The sequence below is a fragment of the Euleptes europaea genome, chromosome 3, assembly GCF_029931775.1.
Source record: "Euleptes europaea isolate rEulEur1 chromosome 3, rEulEur1.hap1, whole genome shotgun sequence".
In the NCBI taxonomy this organism is placed as follows: domain Eukaryota; kingdom Metazoa; phylum Chordata; class Lepidosauria; order Squamata; family Sphaerodactylidae; genus Euleptes; species Euleptes europaea.
The window spans coordinates 57,351,734-57,366,251 of NC_079314.1; the positions used below are offsets into that span (position 1 = coordinate 57,351,734).

At 40.5% G+C, this 14,518-nt stretch overlaps 1 protein-coding gene across 1 annotated transcript in view; it reads left to right on the forward strand.

The window, feature by feature from the left end:
* Window positions 1-12,992, forward strand: part of IQUB (IQ motif and ubiquitin domain containing) — a 37,220-nt gene extending 24,228 nt beyond the window's left edge. Inside the window, exons 8-11 of the mRNA XM_056847188.1 lie at window positions 1,968-2,138; window positions 5,379-5,627; window positions 8,599-8,784; window positions 12,736-12,992. Of these exons, the coding sequence (XP_056703166.1) occupies window positions 1,968-2,138; window positions 5,379-5,627; window positions 8,599-8,784; window positions 12,736-12,942 (813 nt within the window). The 3' untranslated portion in view covers window positions 12,943-12,992. The remainder of the gene's footprint in view (window positions 1-1,967; window positions 2,139-5,378; window positions 5,628-8,598; window positions 8,785-12,735) is intronic.
* Window positions 12,993-14,518: the final 1,526 nt, after the last annotated feature.

Sequence of the window (14,518 nt, forward strand, 5' to 3'; positions counted from 1 at the left end):
GAATTCCTTTAAAAAAGAATTGGAGTGAATAGTGATAGCAGGAATGGGATGGAGAGCTGAGAGCAAGTTGGAGGTGGTTGGGGAGTTGGGGTAGTGAGGAGCATGAGCTCTCAAGCTAATTTCGATTGGATGAAGCTCTAGCCTGTCCTGATAGAGCAGGGGAAGGAGAGACAGAAGACTGCTGCAGGCCAGGATTGGAAATTATTTCCACCCACCACTTCAGTTATTCATTCCAGTCTTTTCTTTGATAGGAGGTAAAGAGTAGCCCTAGGCTGAGGATTTAGACACAGGCAAGGAGCTTTTTCTGGAAAAAATAATAAAAGTTGCACATGATTCCAGGAGACTGCTTGCTTTGCGCTCATAGATCACTGTGGCATTTTTGCCACACACATAGCTCATACACATGCACACAGACACACCATATATCCATGGGTTCTTAATCTTATTCAGTGCAAATTTAAGATGGGAGAGCCAAGAAAGTCTCAAGAGAAAGCAATCCCAAAATAACAAAACTTCCTAACTTGTTCGAGATTAGACTTTGCTACAACCCATTTAGAAAGTCTTAAATTGCTATTTTTGGGAAAAACAGCAACGGTATTTTAGATTTATTGTAGTTTATTTGCAAGCCAGCGTGGTGTAGTGGTTAAGGTGTCAGACTAGGACCTGGGAAACCCAGGTTCAAATCTCCACTTGTGCCATGAAGCTTGCTGGGTGACCTTGGGCCAGTCATACACTCTGCGCATGTTCAGACAATTATTTTTTTTTTAAATCAGGGGGAATTAAACCCCCCTGTTGTTGTTTTTTAACTTTTCAGATTTTTCTGCAGACCAAGGGCGTCCCCCGACTCCGCAGAAAAACCTGTTGGGGGAAGTGTGCCCCCTAACTGCAGATTTAAGTATATGTAAAGAGGGCACACGTGAGAGTGAGATATATAGATTATAGAATGCTTTAAAATGGGGAGAATTTCACCTGACAAATTTATTTGAGAAAAAAAATGGTGCTAATATACTACCCCACCAGGAAGGATCTATTTCAAATAAGTAATTCGGGACCCAATCCAAGCCTGGAAACTTACCAGATTGCATACAACACATCATTCTACATATATCCTTCTTCAAAATGGGAGCTCAATTGGGAAGATCCTAAGGTACTATACCCTCTATAACTGTTTTACAGGAGAGACTAAAGCAAAACAACTCCTTAAAGTATGCCATCCACCTAGAGGTATATATGCATGATGGTAAGTTAGACCTCAGATTCATAGCCACAGAAACGAATTTCCAAAAACCTGGTAGATTGTTATTGTTAAATGATGTAATAGGAAGTCACCACCCCTTATACTTTTCTTTCCTGTTTTTATTCCTTCTTTATTTTATTACTGTTGCCTTGTTAAATTACTAATTCTCTAATAGCTTCAGCTGACATCTCATAAGTCCCTTCATGTTGGATTGCCACTTCCCCCCCACCCCCCGACAATTTGTACTTTTAACAGCAGGAACGTTTCAGATTCTGTACAAGCTTGCCGCTATTCATCAGGCTGGTAAAATGTGAAATTCAGCATTGCCAATAGGATGCTTAGCATTCGAAAACAGAACACTAAAAGCCCAGAAGCAATTTTTAAAAGGCTGCTAGTTCACTTCCATGCTGTATTGAGCCATTTTCCTAGTGATGTTGGAATGGAGCATTTCCTTTTTGAGCCATAATTGTTTTGGTAACAACCATAAATTAAGTAATAGTATACAGTTTACAGGTGGAACAACATCTTCCTTGTGGCTTTTATTTATTGCTCCCTGGTTTTATGTTCATCAAGGAAACTTATCTATTGAGTTTCACAACTGTAACATGTCATGGGACGGCAATGGTTCTTTGCATAGCTAAAGCAAGTGGTTCTGTTTGTAGAAGCAAGGATCGTTGGTACGTTTTCGAGTATTGTCCTTTATTCAGCCGTTTATCCCATCATTTTGCAGTGTGCCAAACCTAAAAGATGGAAGGCTTTTGATGGTAAAATCACCGAAATGGATACCCAGTTTACTCTGCGTGCCAGGGAACTCCTGGATATCTATCGCAGCATTAGTATGAAAGACATTCTTCAAGATGAGCGGTTAGATGTGCTGCTGACACTGAAGCATACAGTGAAGGTACGCTTGTCTCAAGCTTTCAGAGATACCTGACTGAGATCACATACAGGCCTCAGCAAAGTACTGTGGATATGAAAGGGCCAAAGGGGGCGCTGCAATTCATATGCCAGCATGCATGTTGTTTAATATTGCACTGACTTCTTAATTGGCCACAATCCTAAATACGTGCATACAAGCAAGTCCCATTGAATACAGTTTGTCTTGCTCCAAGTAAAAGATGTTTAGGATTGGGCTCCATTAGTTAGGAAATGTTGATGGAATATTTAATAAAAATAAGAGCAAATGAATAACAATTACGGTGATCTCGTATCAGAGACCTTCTGTCTTTCACTGAGTAGTGAGAAAAACATAATATCAGTAAGATTAAAAGAGATTAAAAGATAATTAAAAGTAGGGTTAAAAGAGAATTAAAAACTAGAGAGAGTTCAAAGGAGCATTCCTTTAGGAGATTGGCAGTGGTCCCGTCCTATGTTTATTAGTACTGGCCTGGATCCAGTACACAAGGAGAGGTTCACTAGATAAAGGGCCACCAGGTACATGTCCCCAGTATAAAAGAAATTGTTTAAATATTCTGAAATGGCTGAATAGATTGTGTAGTCTGCTGCCTGCCATAGGCTGGATAACTGAACCCATCCCTAACAAGTAGCCAGGGCTCAAATTTTGAGGCTGCCTTTTAGAGATTTGTATAGCAAGTGGTCAGACTTTTAAAATATAAATTCTACACACATGGACAAGTTTGATTCTTTTTTTTTAATACTCCATGAACACTTCATGATGTTAAAGCCTCATGAAAATGGAATTGGATCAGACAGATATGGGTGTTCACAAGTCAATGAACAGTGGATAAGTAGATGCTTTATGCTTCTGAAAGCCAGCCATTTCTGACTTCCCAGATGAAAGCTGACTGCAAGTCCTCCACCAAGCTGAACAGGGTGTTTGACACTGCTACTTGTCTGAAGAGATCATTTCCCTAAACACAGGGTTTCACATGCCCAGGGCCACGTGTGGCGGCATGATTGTCTGGCAGCCTGTCTGAGAATTTATGCACATCTGTAATGTTTACCTTGTCCTTTGCAGGAGCACGACTGTAAGCTCACACATGAAATAGTGGAATTAATAGACAGAGAGGCTGATCTCATGATGAGAGGAGTGAAGGAATATAATCTAGAAGGGCTCAGAAAAAGAATATGTACACTGTTTCTGCAGTATATTAAAACACCACTCTTTAACCCAGAGGTCGCAAGGTATCTCAAGGTATTTCCTTTTCTCTTATAGTTGTCCCTTTTGTGTATCATCATGTGCTGTATGGATAAGTAAAACTGCTAGCTCTGAACGGATGAGAAGTGGGTGAATTGGTGGATAACAAAGTGAATTGGTGGATAACAAAGTGGGATGGATCCTACCCCTATCCTACCAATCCACTGGGCAAAATTGGAAACCTTCCTCCAATTTAAGTGGCTTTTCCTTCAACTTAAGTTAGAGGAAGATTCCTTAGGCTGGAGGAAGGCTCCCTGGAGAATGAATGGATCTATCCCAGGAAATCTTTTTCCCAGTACAATTAATATTATTGTAGAATAAACCAGGTTCTTTGGGAAGGCTATAAATATGAATAGTTAGGAATATGAAATTCTATAAAAGCAGGAGTAGAATGTTTGTTACAGCATGACAAAAGATGCTAAGTATCATCAAGTAATTTAATAAAGAGGGTACTAGAGAAAGTAGAAGGCAGTTCAAATGAAGTGGTATAACGGCTAAGAGTGTGAGCTAGAAGGTGCACCGTTCCATTTTCGCATCAGTTACAACCTCACTAACAGTGACCTCCTTAGCAGAGTTAGACTTTTCTAAGCCCATTGTCTGGTTAGGATGGTACCTTAGGAAACCACCTTTTTCTGTCTCAGTTCTTCATCTGCAGTCTGGGTATAATACTGGCCTAGCTTACAAACTTGTTGTAAGGATTAGTCAGATAACAATTGTAAAATGTGTTGAATGCTTCATAAATGTTACTAGGCTGGAACTGGTTATTTTGAGGTTTCAGTAAGAAGATTCCATGAGGATGGTCACAAAATTAAGAAACCTTGTTGTGGTTGTCAAATGTGAGTAGATTTGTTTGAGATGTTTCTATGTAACAATCCCAAGGTTCTTATGACATCAGTCAGAGTAATCATGACAGCCAATGAAGGCAGATTTTTCAGGCAAAATCTTCCAACTGGGACTGAGGAATGTTGAATATGGTATCTGGATTTTACTTTTATTTTCCTCCCTTACCAGCTTCAGGGGCTACATGTAGAGTTCAAGACTGCAGAAGCAGTCTTGTTTAGGTCTGAAATCACAGATAAGAAGTGTGAAGTGGAAATTAACCAGACAAGCCAAAGTCCATATTTGGACTGAAAGTGCTGGAGAAATGTGGGTGTACGAAACCCCACTGAAACTAAATGGATGCTCTTTAAACTGTTGAATATTTCTGTACTTCCCAATGTTGGGTTTATATCATCTCTGCTCACTAAGACAACCATATTGGCACGCATTGGAGGTATTATTTGTCTTGAGTGTTTTTATGTAATTTTAAAAGAATTCTTAACTCTTTTGAACTTATCCTCACATACCAAGCTTTAAAAATATGTTCATAATCACTAGGTTTAGTGTATAGAGTGGAGGAACAGATTGCATTTGCCAGACTGCATGCTGAGTTACAGCAGAATTGTTCAGTAGAATCTATTTATTAAGAAAGGTCACTGTGCATCCAGCTATCAGCAACTACTCTGGAACATACTGAGTGAGATTTTAATTGAGGTTGGGTTAAAGATTGATACTAAAATGCTGGTGGTTATTGGCTAATACAGCTTGGTTGTTTCACTGACCTGACTGTATACTTAACATAGCAAATGCCTCAATGTAAATGACTTTTAAAAAGCACTGTCATATCACCCTTGTGTGATTAAATGCGTGGCTTGCAATTATATGGTTCTCTTATTCGCTCGACACAGATATCTGTATGTGTTCAGATGTACACGTGGAGCTTTTATATGCATTCACTTTCTGTTAATTCCTGCTGATGAAAAAGATCCATCTGGGCCAAGGAAAGCACACCAGGGTCTGCTTCCTCTGCTGAAGTGAATAGGAAAGCTCCATGTACATGTGAGAATTTTTGTGCCTGAAGTAGATCTCTGGCTCTACCCTGGATCTGGCAATGATTCAGTCTGAGCAGAATCTTGTGATCCTTTGAATCCTTTTGTCTTTCAGGTCCCGCCAGACCCAATGAAGCTTTATCACAACATCTACTTTTGCCTCGGTTGCAAGTGCTACCTGCCTTCGACTGATTTTGCCCTGGCTGCCAGTTCACGCACCGTTGGTCGGTGTCGTCGGTGCTGCAAGCTGGATAATGAAGCTCGTCAGAGAGAGGCCTTTTTGAAATACAAACTTATGCTTAGAAATCTTAGGCAGTCTGAGATGAATTATAAGGATAATGCTAAGATTGCATTCTTGATACAGGTAAGCCGAGATCCGGGATGAGACAAAGCATTAGAAGGCACAAAATGAGGTAGTTGGGTGGAGTTTTATATTACATTAACTTCATTCGTTAGTTTACGCAGAACTTTTTTTTCTGGAGCAATAGATAATTGATTTAGTTTAGAATGGGGATTTTTTAGTTGAATTGACAGGAGTAAGACATTTGATGGCATCTTGACACCACCAAAGGACTTGAGCCAATAAGACAATCTAACCTGGGAGGAAATTTCTTCCCAAGCCTAACTGTAGTGGTCAACCAAACCTCAACATGACCATTAATAACTGTTGCCAAAAGGTATTTGTACAGTCAAGTGCTTGATGGGGAAATTTTCTGCCTTCGTCATTCTATAAATGTTCTCTCAGTAGCATTAGTAACTACTATGGCTTATGAGAGCAAATATCCATCGCCAAGTAACAGTTTTTGATACAACTTCCTACCAGTGATATTATGTGTCAGCATGTACAAATCCCCAGATGTATTAAGGGAACTCTGCCAATCAGACACATGCAGCAGAGCCTGAAATTTTGTCATAAAATTTAGAACAACTTCTTTTTAGCAAATTAGTGCCTATTTATTTATTTAGCCAATTTTATGCCAAAGAACCTGCCCAAGGCAGCTTACAAAATAACACATAATAAAAATGTAAACTAGTAAAACTTGTTAATTAAAATCCAGCATTAAAAGCCCAACCAGAGCATAAAAACATAACTCACTGAACAGCTTATAATTAGTTTAACAGTTTCCAGGCTAAAAGCCGCTAAAAATGGTTTTAAAAAGACCAACCCCTTAATTAAAAGACTGGGTAAATGGAAATGTTTTTCCTAGTGTCCAAAAGAGAGCCGTGTAGGCACCAGGTGATCCTCTAGGGGAAGGGCCTTCCATAGGTGAAGCGCCACTAATGGAAAAGTGCTACCAGCCTCAGCTCTGAATGCTGGGACACGGAGAGTAGGGTTTGTGAGGCAGGGCAGATCTGAACTGGTGGGCTGAACAGTATGAGAGGTGGCAGGCATTCAGGCATCCTGGCCCCAAGCCATTTAAGGTCTTAAAGGTAAGAAGCAGTATTTTGAGTTGTGCTAGAAAAGGAGGCTGAAGTTGGTTACTTATTCCCAGTTCGTTCCCTATTCCCAGTTCCTTATTCACATTTCTTAGTTCCTGAATGTTTTTGAGGACAATTCAAAAGCTCTGCACCCGAAAATATGGATTGGACCACCACATATCATACACCCCCACATTCAGGGAAGTGTGCCCTTTGAGATGGCTTATACTGGGTCCTGGTCAGCATATAAAATGGCATATAAAAACCAACTCTTCTTCTTCCTCTTTCCCCACAGAGGCATGCAAGTAGGCCTACAGACAATTAAAAACAGTATAAACAATAACCTGTGGGCTGTGGTCACAGCTCCTTTCCATTTCTTTTCCACATTTTGCAGCTTTTGTCCAAAGCCTTCCATTTCATAGCTTTCTCATTCTTATCCCCCACCCACACTCTCATCATTTTGTGCCTTCCCAATAGAAGGGGGAGCATTATAGTAGTAAAGTAAGGCTAGGTCTGTTAAGTAGTGCATAAAATCCAATTCCCCCCTGAAAATTTTTTTTAAACTAACAATTCCCCTCCCTCCATGGCTTCAAAATTACTAGAAATATAACACCTCATGGACCTCAGACTGGTCACTGGCTTGAGGCCAGGATCTGGCAGCAGGCCCTTTTCATGGGAGCCAGGATTTTCTGTATATGAAACAGTAATAGCAGCCTCTCATGTTGACTATATACAGCGTGCTAAGGAATGGGCAATGATGACCCACCAGCTGGTGTTTCTTAAATCTGACTTTGCTTCTTCCTTCTGCAAATCAAAACCATGAGCCTTGCTTTCATGCCACTTTGTTTCCTTACACTGAATTCCTCATACATTATTTTCATGCCACTTCTTTGTAAAAGATATAAAAATGGCATAAAAGAAACAGGCTAATCAGAGATACCTGTGACAAACAGGAGAAATGAAAATGCTCACAGTGATGACCCACACAAGTAATGAAATGGTATATTGAACATCCTTATAGCTTGGGTATTTGCTCAAGTAGTACCTTAATATGTAACATACCTTGATGCCCTCTGCTACGTCCCCCCACCCTAGTATGTTGCCAAGTTTTGTACCCTCCAAGAAACACCAGAAAGAGCACCAGAAAGGAAGTTATCAGCTAAGGATCACAGAGGAAAAAAATCTTATGAAATAAAAGCTTTAAAAACAAAGGCCTGGAGAAGATCTTTTCATGATCTTTTCTGTAGTTGTCTAAGGAATGCATGGGCAACTGGTGAGTTACTGGTAGTTGGAGACCCCTGGTGTATGAGTTTGTGACTCTGGAAGATTTATAACATGCATTTCCAAGAATAACTCCAGAGCATCCTTGTACCTTAATCCTGGCATATTTTTGAGGCATCATCATGCAATTCCAGTGATCCAGTCAGCAAACTGTGGAACCCCCGACAGAGAACTCCCACCTCCCAACAGGTCTTTCCCACAAAGTATCTTGATTTTGTTAGTCAATAATGGGGTGTCATAACTTTGAATTTTATTTTATTGATGAACTATCTGTATTTGAGTGTTTGTTAGCGGTGTGGATCATTTTTTTCCTTTTAAATAGCAGCGGGAGGGGGCGCTTACAGCCACAAAAATGTTCTAATGGCAGTCTACAAAGGGAGAAGGCAGAGGGATCCTAAATAAGGCTTTTTAAAACTTTCATTTTAAGTTTCCGCATCTCAGAATAATTGCATTATTGTTCTTCATCACTGTAGAGGTGGATTAATATTTCCACCCTAACTAAATGGTTAAACGCTAGAAATGGTGCACAGTAATATTAATTCTCTGCATAAGCTACATGGAATGTGGATGTGGTGATTTTATCAGTAAGCTCTATTTTTCCATCCCCTCTCTCCCCCATTCCTTTTCTATTGCAGCAGCAAGATCTGCAATATATGGTTGAGAAATTTTGGGGTTCTCAGTCAGCTCTTAGTGCCTGGGATGATCTCTATGACATGGTTATGGTCAGGTGGGATAAGTATCATGAATGGGCCCCTTGGAACACTATTCTTCTCACGAAGGACGAAGCTGAGGCTCACCTTAAGCTGACAAATCTTGAAAAGGTATAGATTTTGATGAAATATTTAAGGGCTTTCTTTTCTTTAGTGTTATAATGCTGAAAAACGTCCTATGTTCGACAATGAAAGACAGAGCAAAATTGATTTAACTGCCTGTAAAGTCTTCCGCCCATAGAACTGGAAGACTCTGTTCCCTACACCAGGGGTCCCTAGCCTTTTTTAAGCTTGTGGGCATCTTTGGAATTCTGACACCATGTGCAGCTTATCTTCAGTCACACAGTGAAGATTCCCAGCTGCTGCCGATACGGGTTTTTTAAAATCTTCACAGCCAATCAGAAACCTTACTGGGTAAAAGCCCTACCTGACCCGACCCACTTTATTTTATTTATTTATTTATTTTTCATTTATTTATAGCCTGCCCTCATCCCCAGCAAGCCAGGCTCCGGGCGGGTAAAAACACTTGGAAGGCGCCAGGAAAGGTGTTGGCGGGCACCGTGCTGCTTACAGGCACCATCACGTTGGGGACCCCTGCCATACATCATGAGAACCTTCCTGGCTGCTTACTCTTAAGATGGTCACCTTCTTTTCATTCTGTGGAGGAACACCCTCTACCCACGAATACACCCCAGTGTTTCAATTATTGTGACTGATCTCTGTCCATGGACAGGAGCGCCCTGCTGCAGAACAATAGCTGAGAGAAAGGAGAGGGATTGGAGATAGTAGCTGTCAAGCTCCCAACACAGAGGATTCAAGCTCTTAGTTATGCAAAGAGATTACTACTCCATCCCCTGCTAGTAAGTTATACCTCGAGCCATAAAACTGGGAGGGCTTTCTTTGGGGCAAGAAGGCCATCCCAAATGGGGTGAGGAGAAAACTCTGGACATGGGGGAGAGGGCTCCTTTTCCATTTTCCATTTTGGGGAGCGAGGAACTCCATCTTGTCTGTGAGGGAAGGGACAATGGAGAGGAGTCCCAACCTGGAGATCAAAGCTAACGATAAGCTCTAAATTACTGCAGCTTCAACTAAAGCTCACCTGTTTTAAATCAAACATCATAAGAAAAGCCCTGCTGGATCAGACCAAGGCCCAGCAAGTCCAGTCCACTTCCGCTAGGGCAGCTGAGTGAAGCACTCGTCTTCCCGGGGGCTCCTGGAGGGGAACCAAGAAACGTCTTAAATAGGGGTGTCAATGCGCCCCTCCTGATTCCTAAATAGTGGAATGGGTATCAGGAAATCTCCTGCTGCCAATGAAGAGTGGTTTGACTCCTGAACTCTCCGAGTTTTACGACTTCGGAGACTCAGTAGCAGTCCCGCCAGCTTGAGGGGTAATAAATCGCCGCAGTCGTCTCTTTGGATTTAGGCTTCGCTCTCCCCTATCTATTACCATCTAGCAACTATACAGAAGCAAGAATACCTACTCTCCTAAAATCTGAGTAAGTTTAAAAGAACTCTTTTGTTTTACCTGGATTTGGAAGTCCCAGGAGACTGCTAAATACATCTGTCGAATCCGTATCTCCCCACTCAATGTTTAAATGACTCTGCCACGTCCTTCCCGGAACCAATCTACCATCGCGAGAGAGCCAGAGAACTTGGAATCGGAAGTGTGGTATTAGTGTGTAACTGGCAAATATTTCCCAAGTTCCTGACTACAAAGAAGACGGAAGGTCTACAACCCTGATTCCTGCAGCACCTCCTTGTTATTTACTACACTGGAAACTGCCTGGATCTTATTAACTGAGTTTTAACAGAAATCTTCAGAAGTAGCAACCGTGGAATATCTGATTACACAGATGGAACAACTCTCTGCTTTGATGAACAATTCATTTCAACTTATTAATCAAAAACTGGACATCATCTTAGACGATCTTAAAGATATAAAAACCCAAACTATCACAATGAGATCAGAGGAGATACTAGAGGGCCCTCTAGTTGATAAGAGAGATGAAGAACAGAAGAACCCTGCAAAGGAAACGAGGAATTACAATAAACAAGCTGCAATAGCCCATCTGACAACAATGGATTTGAATGTGAGTGATTTTGACCTCTGCCTCCTTGATCTGCCTGATGAACTTTTCAACACCTGTTTGGATGACTTAATGAGTAGAAAAACTGGGGTTGTCAGGATCTTTTTCTTTGAATTTTTGATGGAAGATATTGCAACATGGATTTACCATGGAAATTATCTATCTGCAGAAGAGACTCTACCAACAATCTCCAAGGATGCTCTTCGACGATCACTGCTAATGTGGAAAAGAAAGAAATGCTGGAAATTCCGGACAAAGAGACTAATTTTAAAGAGTCTAGTTTTTTTTTCTGGATAAGATCGAAAAGGAACTGGTTAAAAGGATCGGTTATAATGGAAATAGAACTATATATGTTATCAATTTACTAGAAAAATAATATGTATTAGGGAGTGTTAGGGAGAAAAGAAGGACTTATAAAATAATTAATTTTTAATGGAAATAATCAAATGCTTTTTATTATGCTAATCCATTTATTATTAGTGAGATTTATTATTTCTCTTCTTCTTCCTTTTATTTTTATTTCTTTTTTCTTTCCTTTATATGATATTACTAACTATTAATCTTTTTCTTTTTTTTCTTTGAAAAATATAAATGTCAAAGAGATCAATAAATATTAACAATAGTATCAGGATTAGAATTTTATGCAAAAGAGATTACTAATTTATCACAAGATGAAGGGAGGTGTAGGGGAAGTCAATAATTTTTGATTATATACATTTTTAACAATGTTACCTATTTTTACTTTTTACTGTTTATGTTATTGTTAAACTATCTGATTAATAATTTTGGAAAAATAATAAAACTTTTATTTTAAAAAAAGGCCCCCAAATAAGACTGCAGCAGCACCATCCTGCCTGTGTTTCACAACACCTAAGATAATAGGCATGCTCCTCTGATCCTGGAGATAATAGGTATGCATCATGACTAGTATCCATTTTGACTAGTAGCCATGAATACCTCTCTCCTCCATGAACATGTCCACTCCCCTCTTAAAGCCTTCCAAGTTGGCAGCCATCACCACATCCTGGGGCAGGGAGTTCCACAATTTAACTATGCATTGTGTGAAGAAATACTTCCTTTTATCTGTTTTGAATCTCTCACCCTCCAGCTTCAGCAGATGTCCCCACATTATGGTATTATGGGAGAGAGAGAGAAATGTCTCCCTGTCCACTCTCTTCAAACCATCATTTTGGAAGAACCTAGAGAAGGGAAAGAGGTCTGCGTACTTGTTCCTTTCCTTTGTTGCTTTGTCGAGCCTAAAAGCTTGAACAAAACATGGGTATTATTTTATTCATTTATTAAACGTTCTTGTATTTTGTACCCTTTGAGTCTGTTCTCTGGAGACTCACCATGCCTATTAGGAAGGTATCTTAAGTTTGGTACCAAGGAGGGATAGCAGAGACACTCACCATTCCAGGAGCAGAACAGCTCTAAAGGGCAAAGTTGTGATAGATTGTCCCCACACTTGCTTCTAGAGGGGTAGCAGGAGGCACAGCAACTAGGCGGGGCCTCTAAATGGCAGTGTAGGTATAGGTCATTGGACGGATAACTCCAAATGGCAGGAGAACTGTCATTGGTGACAGTATGTGGTTATCCAGGCTATAATTGACACCCCTGGTGAGCAAGGGGAATGGGTGCATTGCCAAGCAGAGCCCTGGGGTGGATGAGGGTTCATCCAACCTCCCAGGACTCCAATCAGAAGGAACAGGGAAGGACTTGCAACCCTGTTCCTCCACACATGCCATTTTCCCCAACATATTTATTCAGTATCCTCTTGACTGTATGCCCCCATATTCTGGTATTTCTGTTTTATTTAATTAGCATATAGTATTTTTATGTTAAAAAACCCACAAGGATGGGATTTTTATGGCTTTAATTAAAGCAAATGTTTTGGAAGCCTGCAATATGGATATCTGCTCAAGAGAGATGTTTTTAATCTTATTTTATTTCATTTGCCTTTCCCTCTCCTTTTCAGGCATATGAGATGGTATTCATTCATAGGATCAAGCACAAACATATCCTTGCAAAGAACTATTTCTCCCAGTTCCCAGAGATGGCAGCAGTTCTACATAGAGGTGACACGCAGGCCTGCTCAAGTGATCTTTTAGTAACAAAGCCTTTAACACCCAGTTCAGCAAAGCAGTCCGTTAGGGAGAAGACCGTTCACAGATTTACTGCTTGAAAAACCTGTCTGATCTCAAGATAAAGCAGCATTTGTTTCTTTCTGTCTTAATTGCTCCGTGTTTCCTTAATTGTACTTTAGGGAATATACAGTTGTCTTAAAGCTAACTTCCAACAAATGGATTCTGACCTGATTATTGCTATGCTGCATTTCTCTGAAAATTAATCACATTTAAATGTATAATTTAAAAAAAAAAAAAAACATCCATACATATTCATTTCTTAATCAAAAAAGGTACATCCTTCCTCTCAGCAACCTCTGAGCTTCACAGTTTGGCACACCCGAGAACAGAAAAATGATATGTCCTTCTGTCCTCCTCAACAATGATCTCAACCTGGTCTTGGAGACTGGCAGTGCAATCCTTAGCAGAGTTACACCCTTCTGAATCTATTGAAGGCAGTGAACTTGGAAGAATGCGACTCCGCTCAGCGTTGCACTGCAGGCAGTACAGAAGCTGAAAACAGCAGCTCGTAGCAGGTGGTTTAACTATGGTCATTTAGGCATGGTTTCTGTAGCCTCCTTTATTCCCCGTTTCAGCCAGGATCAAAGTAACCCGGGTTGGGGAAAACTGTATGCATTGGCTGGAATGATCAGGGACGAAACTGTGTGCTAATGGAGGCATGAATACAGAAAAGCAGTCTCCCAAGTTCAAATCAAGTCCCACCCCTTTAAATGCTGCTCTGTAATTGGCTTACCTCGCAAGAGAAGGTTTCCTTCCCCCCAAACCCAACTGCCACATAAAAAAAGCATTTTAAAAAACAAAAAACTGAGCAATCTGAAAGAAGGGGGTGGGGAGAGAAATCCAAGCCTCGTTTTAAAAAAAGCCTTTCTTTTGCTCAGAAAGAGCTCCGAGGTAGCAGGAAGCACTTGAATCCCTGCCTCTTTACATACTGCTTTGTGATTGGATGTGAGAGAAGCCAATCTTCTGTGCTTCCCCTGTTTGGTTATCTGTATGCTGCCTTGAAGAGGGGTTTGGAAAAAGGTGGGGTGAAGCTCAACCCAAGAAAGTTGTACGCTCGCTCAGTGATTCTGGAACGAGCCAGGATGAACGGTTTAATTCGGGGCACAAGAGGAATGGGAAAAGCCGGGTTCATTTTGCATTGAAACAGGGTTGTGCCAACAAGGAATGAGATAGCATGCGTTCAGAAAAATTTGATCCTGGCTGAAACAGGGAATAAAGGAGGCTACAGCTATCATGCGTAAATGACCTATCTTGTGTGGCTTTTTTATTGCACATTTGTTAACACAGATCCAGAGGCAGTTAAAAGCACTGGTGTGGAGTCATTGTCTATTTTACATTACTTCTACTGCAAGCCCCTTTGCAAAGTTAAGTTGACTGCAGGATATGAAGAAAGTATATCAGTTGATCTCTTGCTCACAGTCCATTTAGCCAAGTTATCAATGGGTCATTAGGCTGCCTTTCAGTTGATGTAAAAGCATCACTCTTTAAATCAAAGTAGTTGCAGAGATTATAACATCTGTTCTGCTATATAAGCACCCATGACAAGAGACCACTGGCGTGTTTCATACAACCGTGTTTATCATGTGAGTTGTTTACCCTTAAGAATATCCTTTC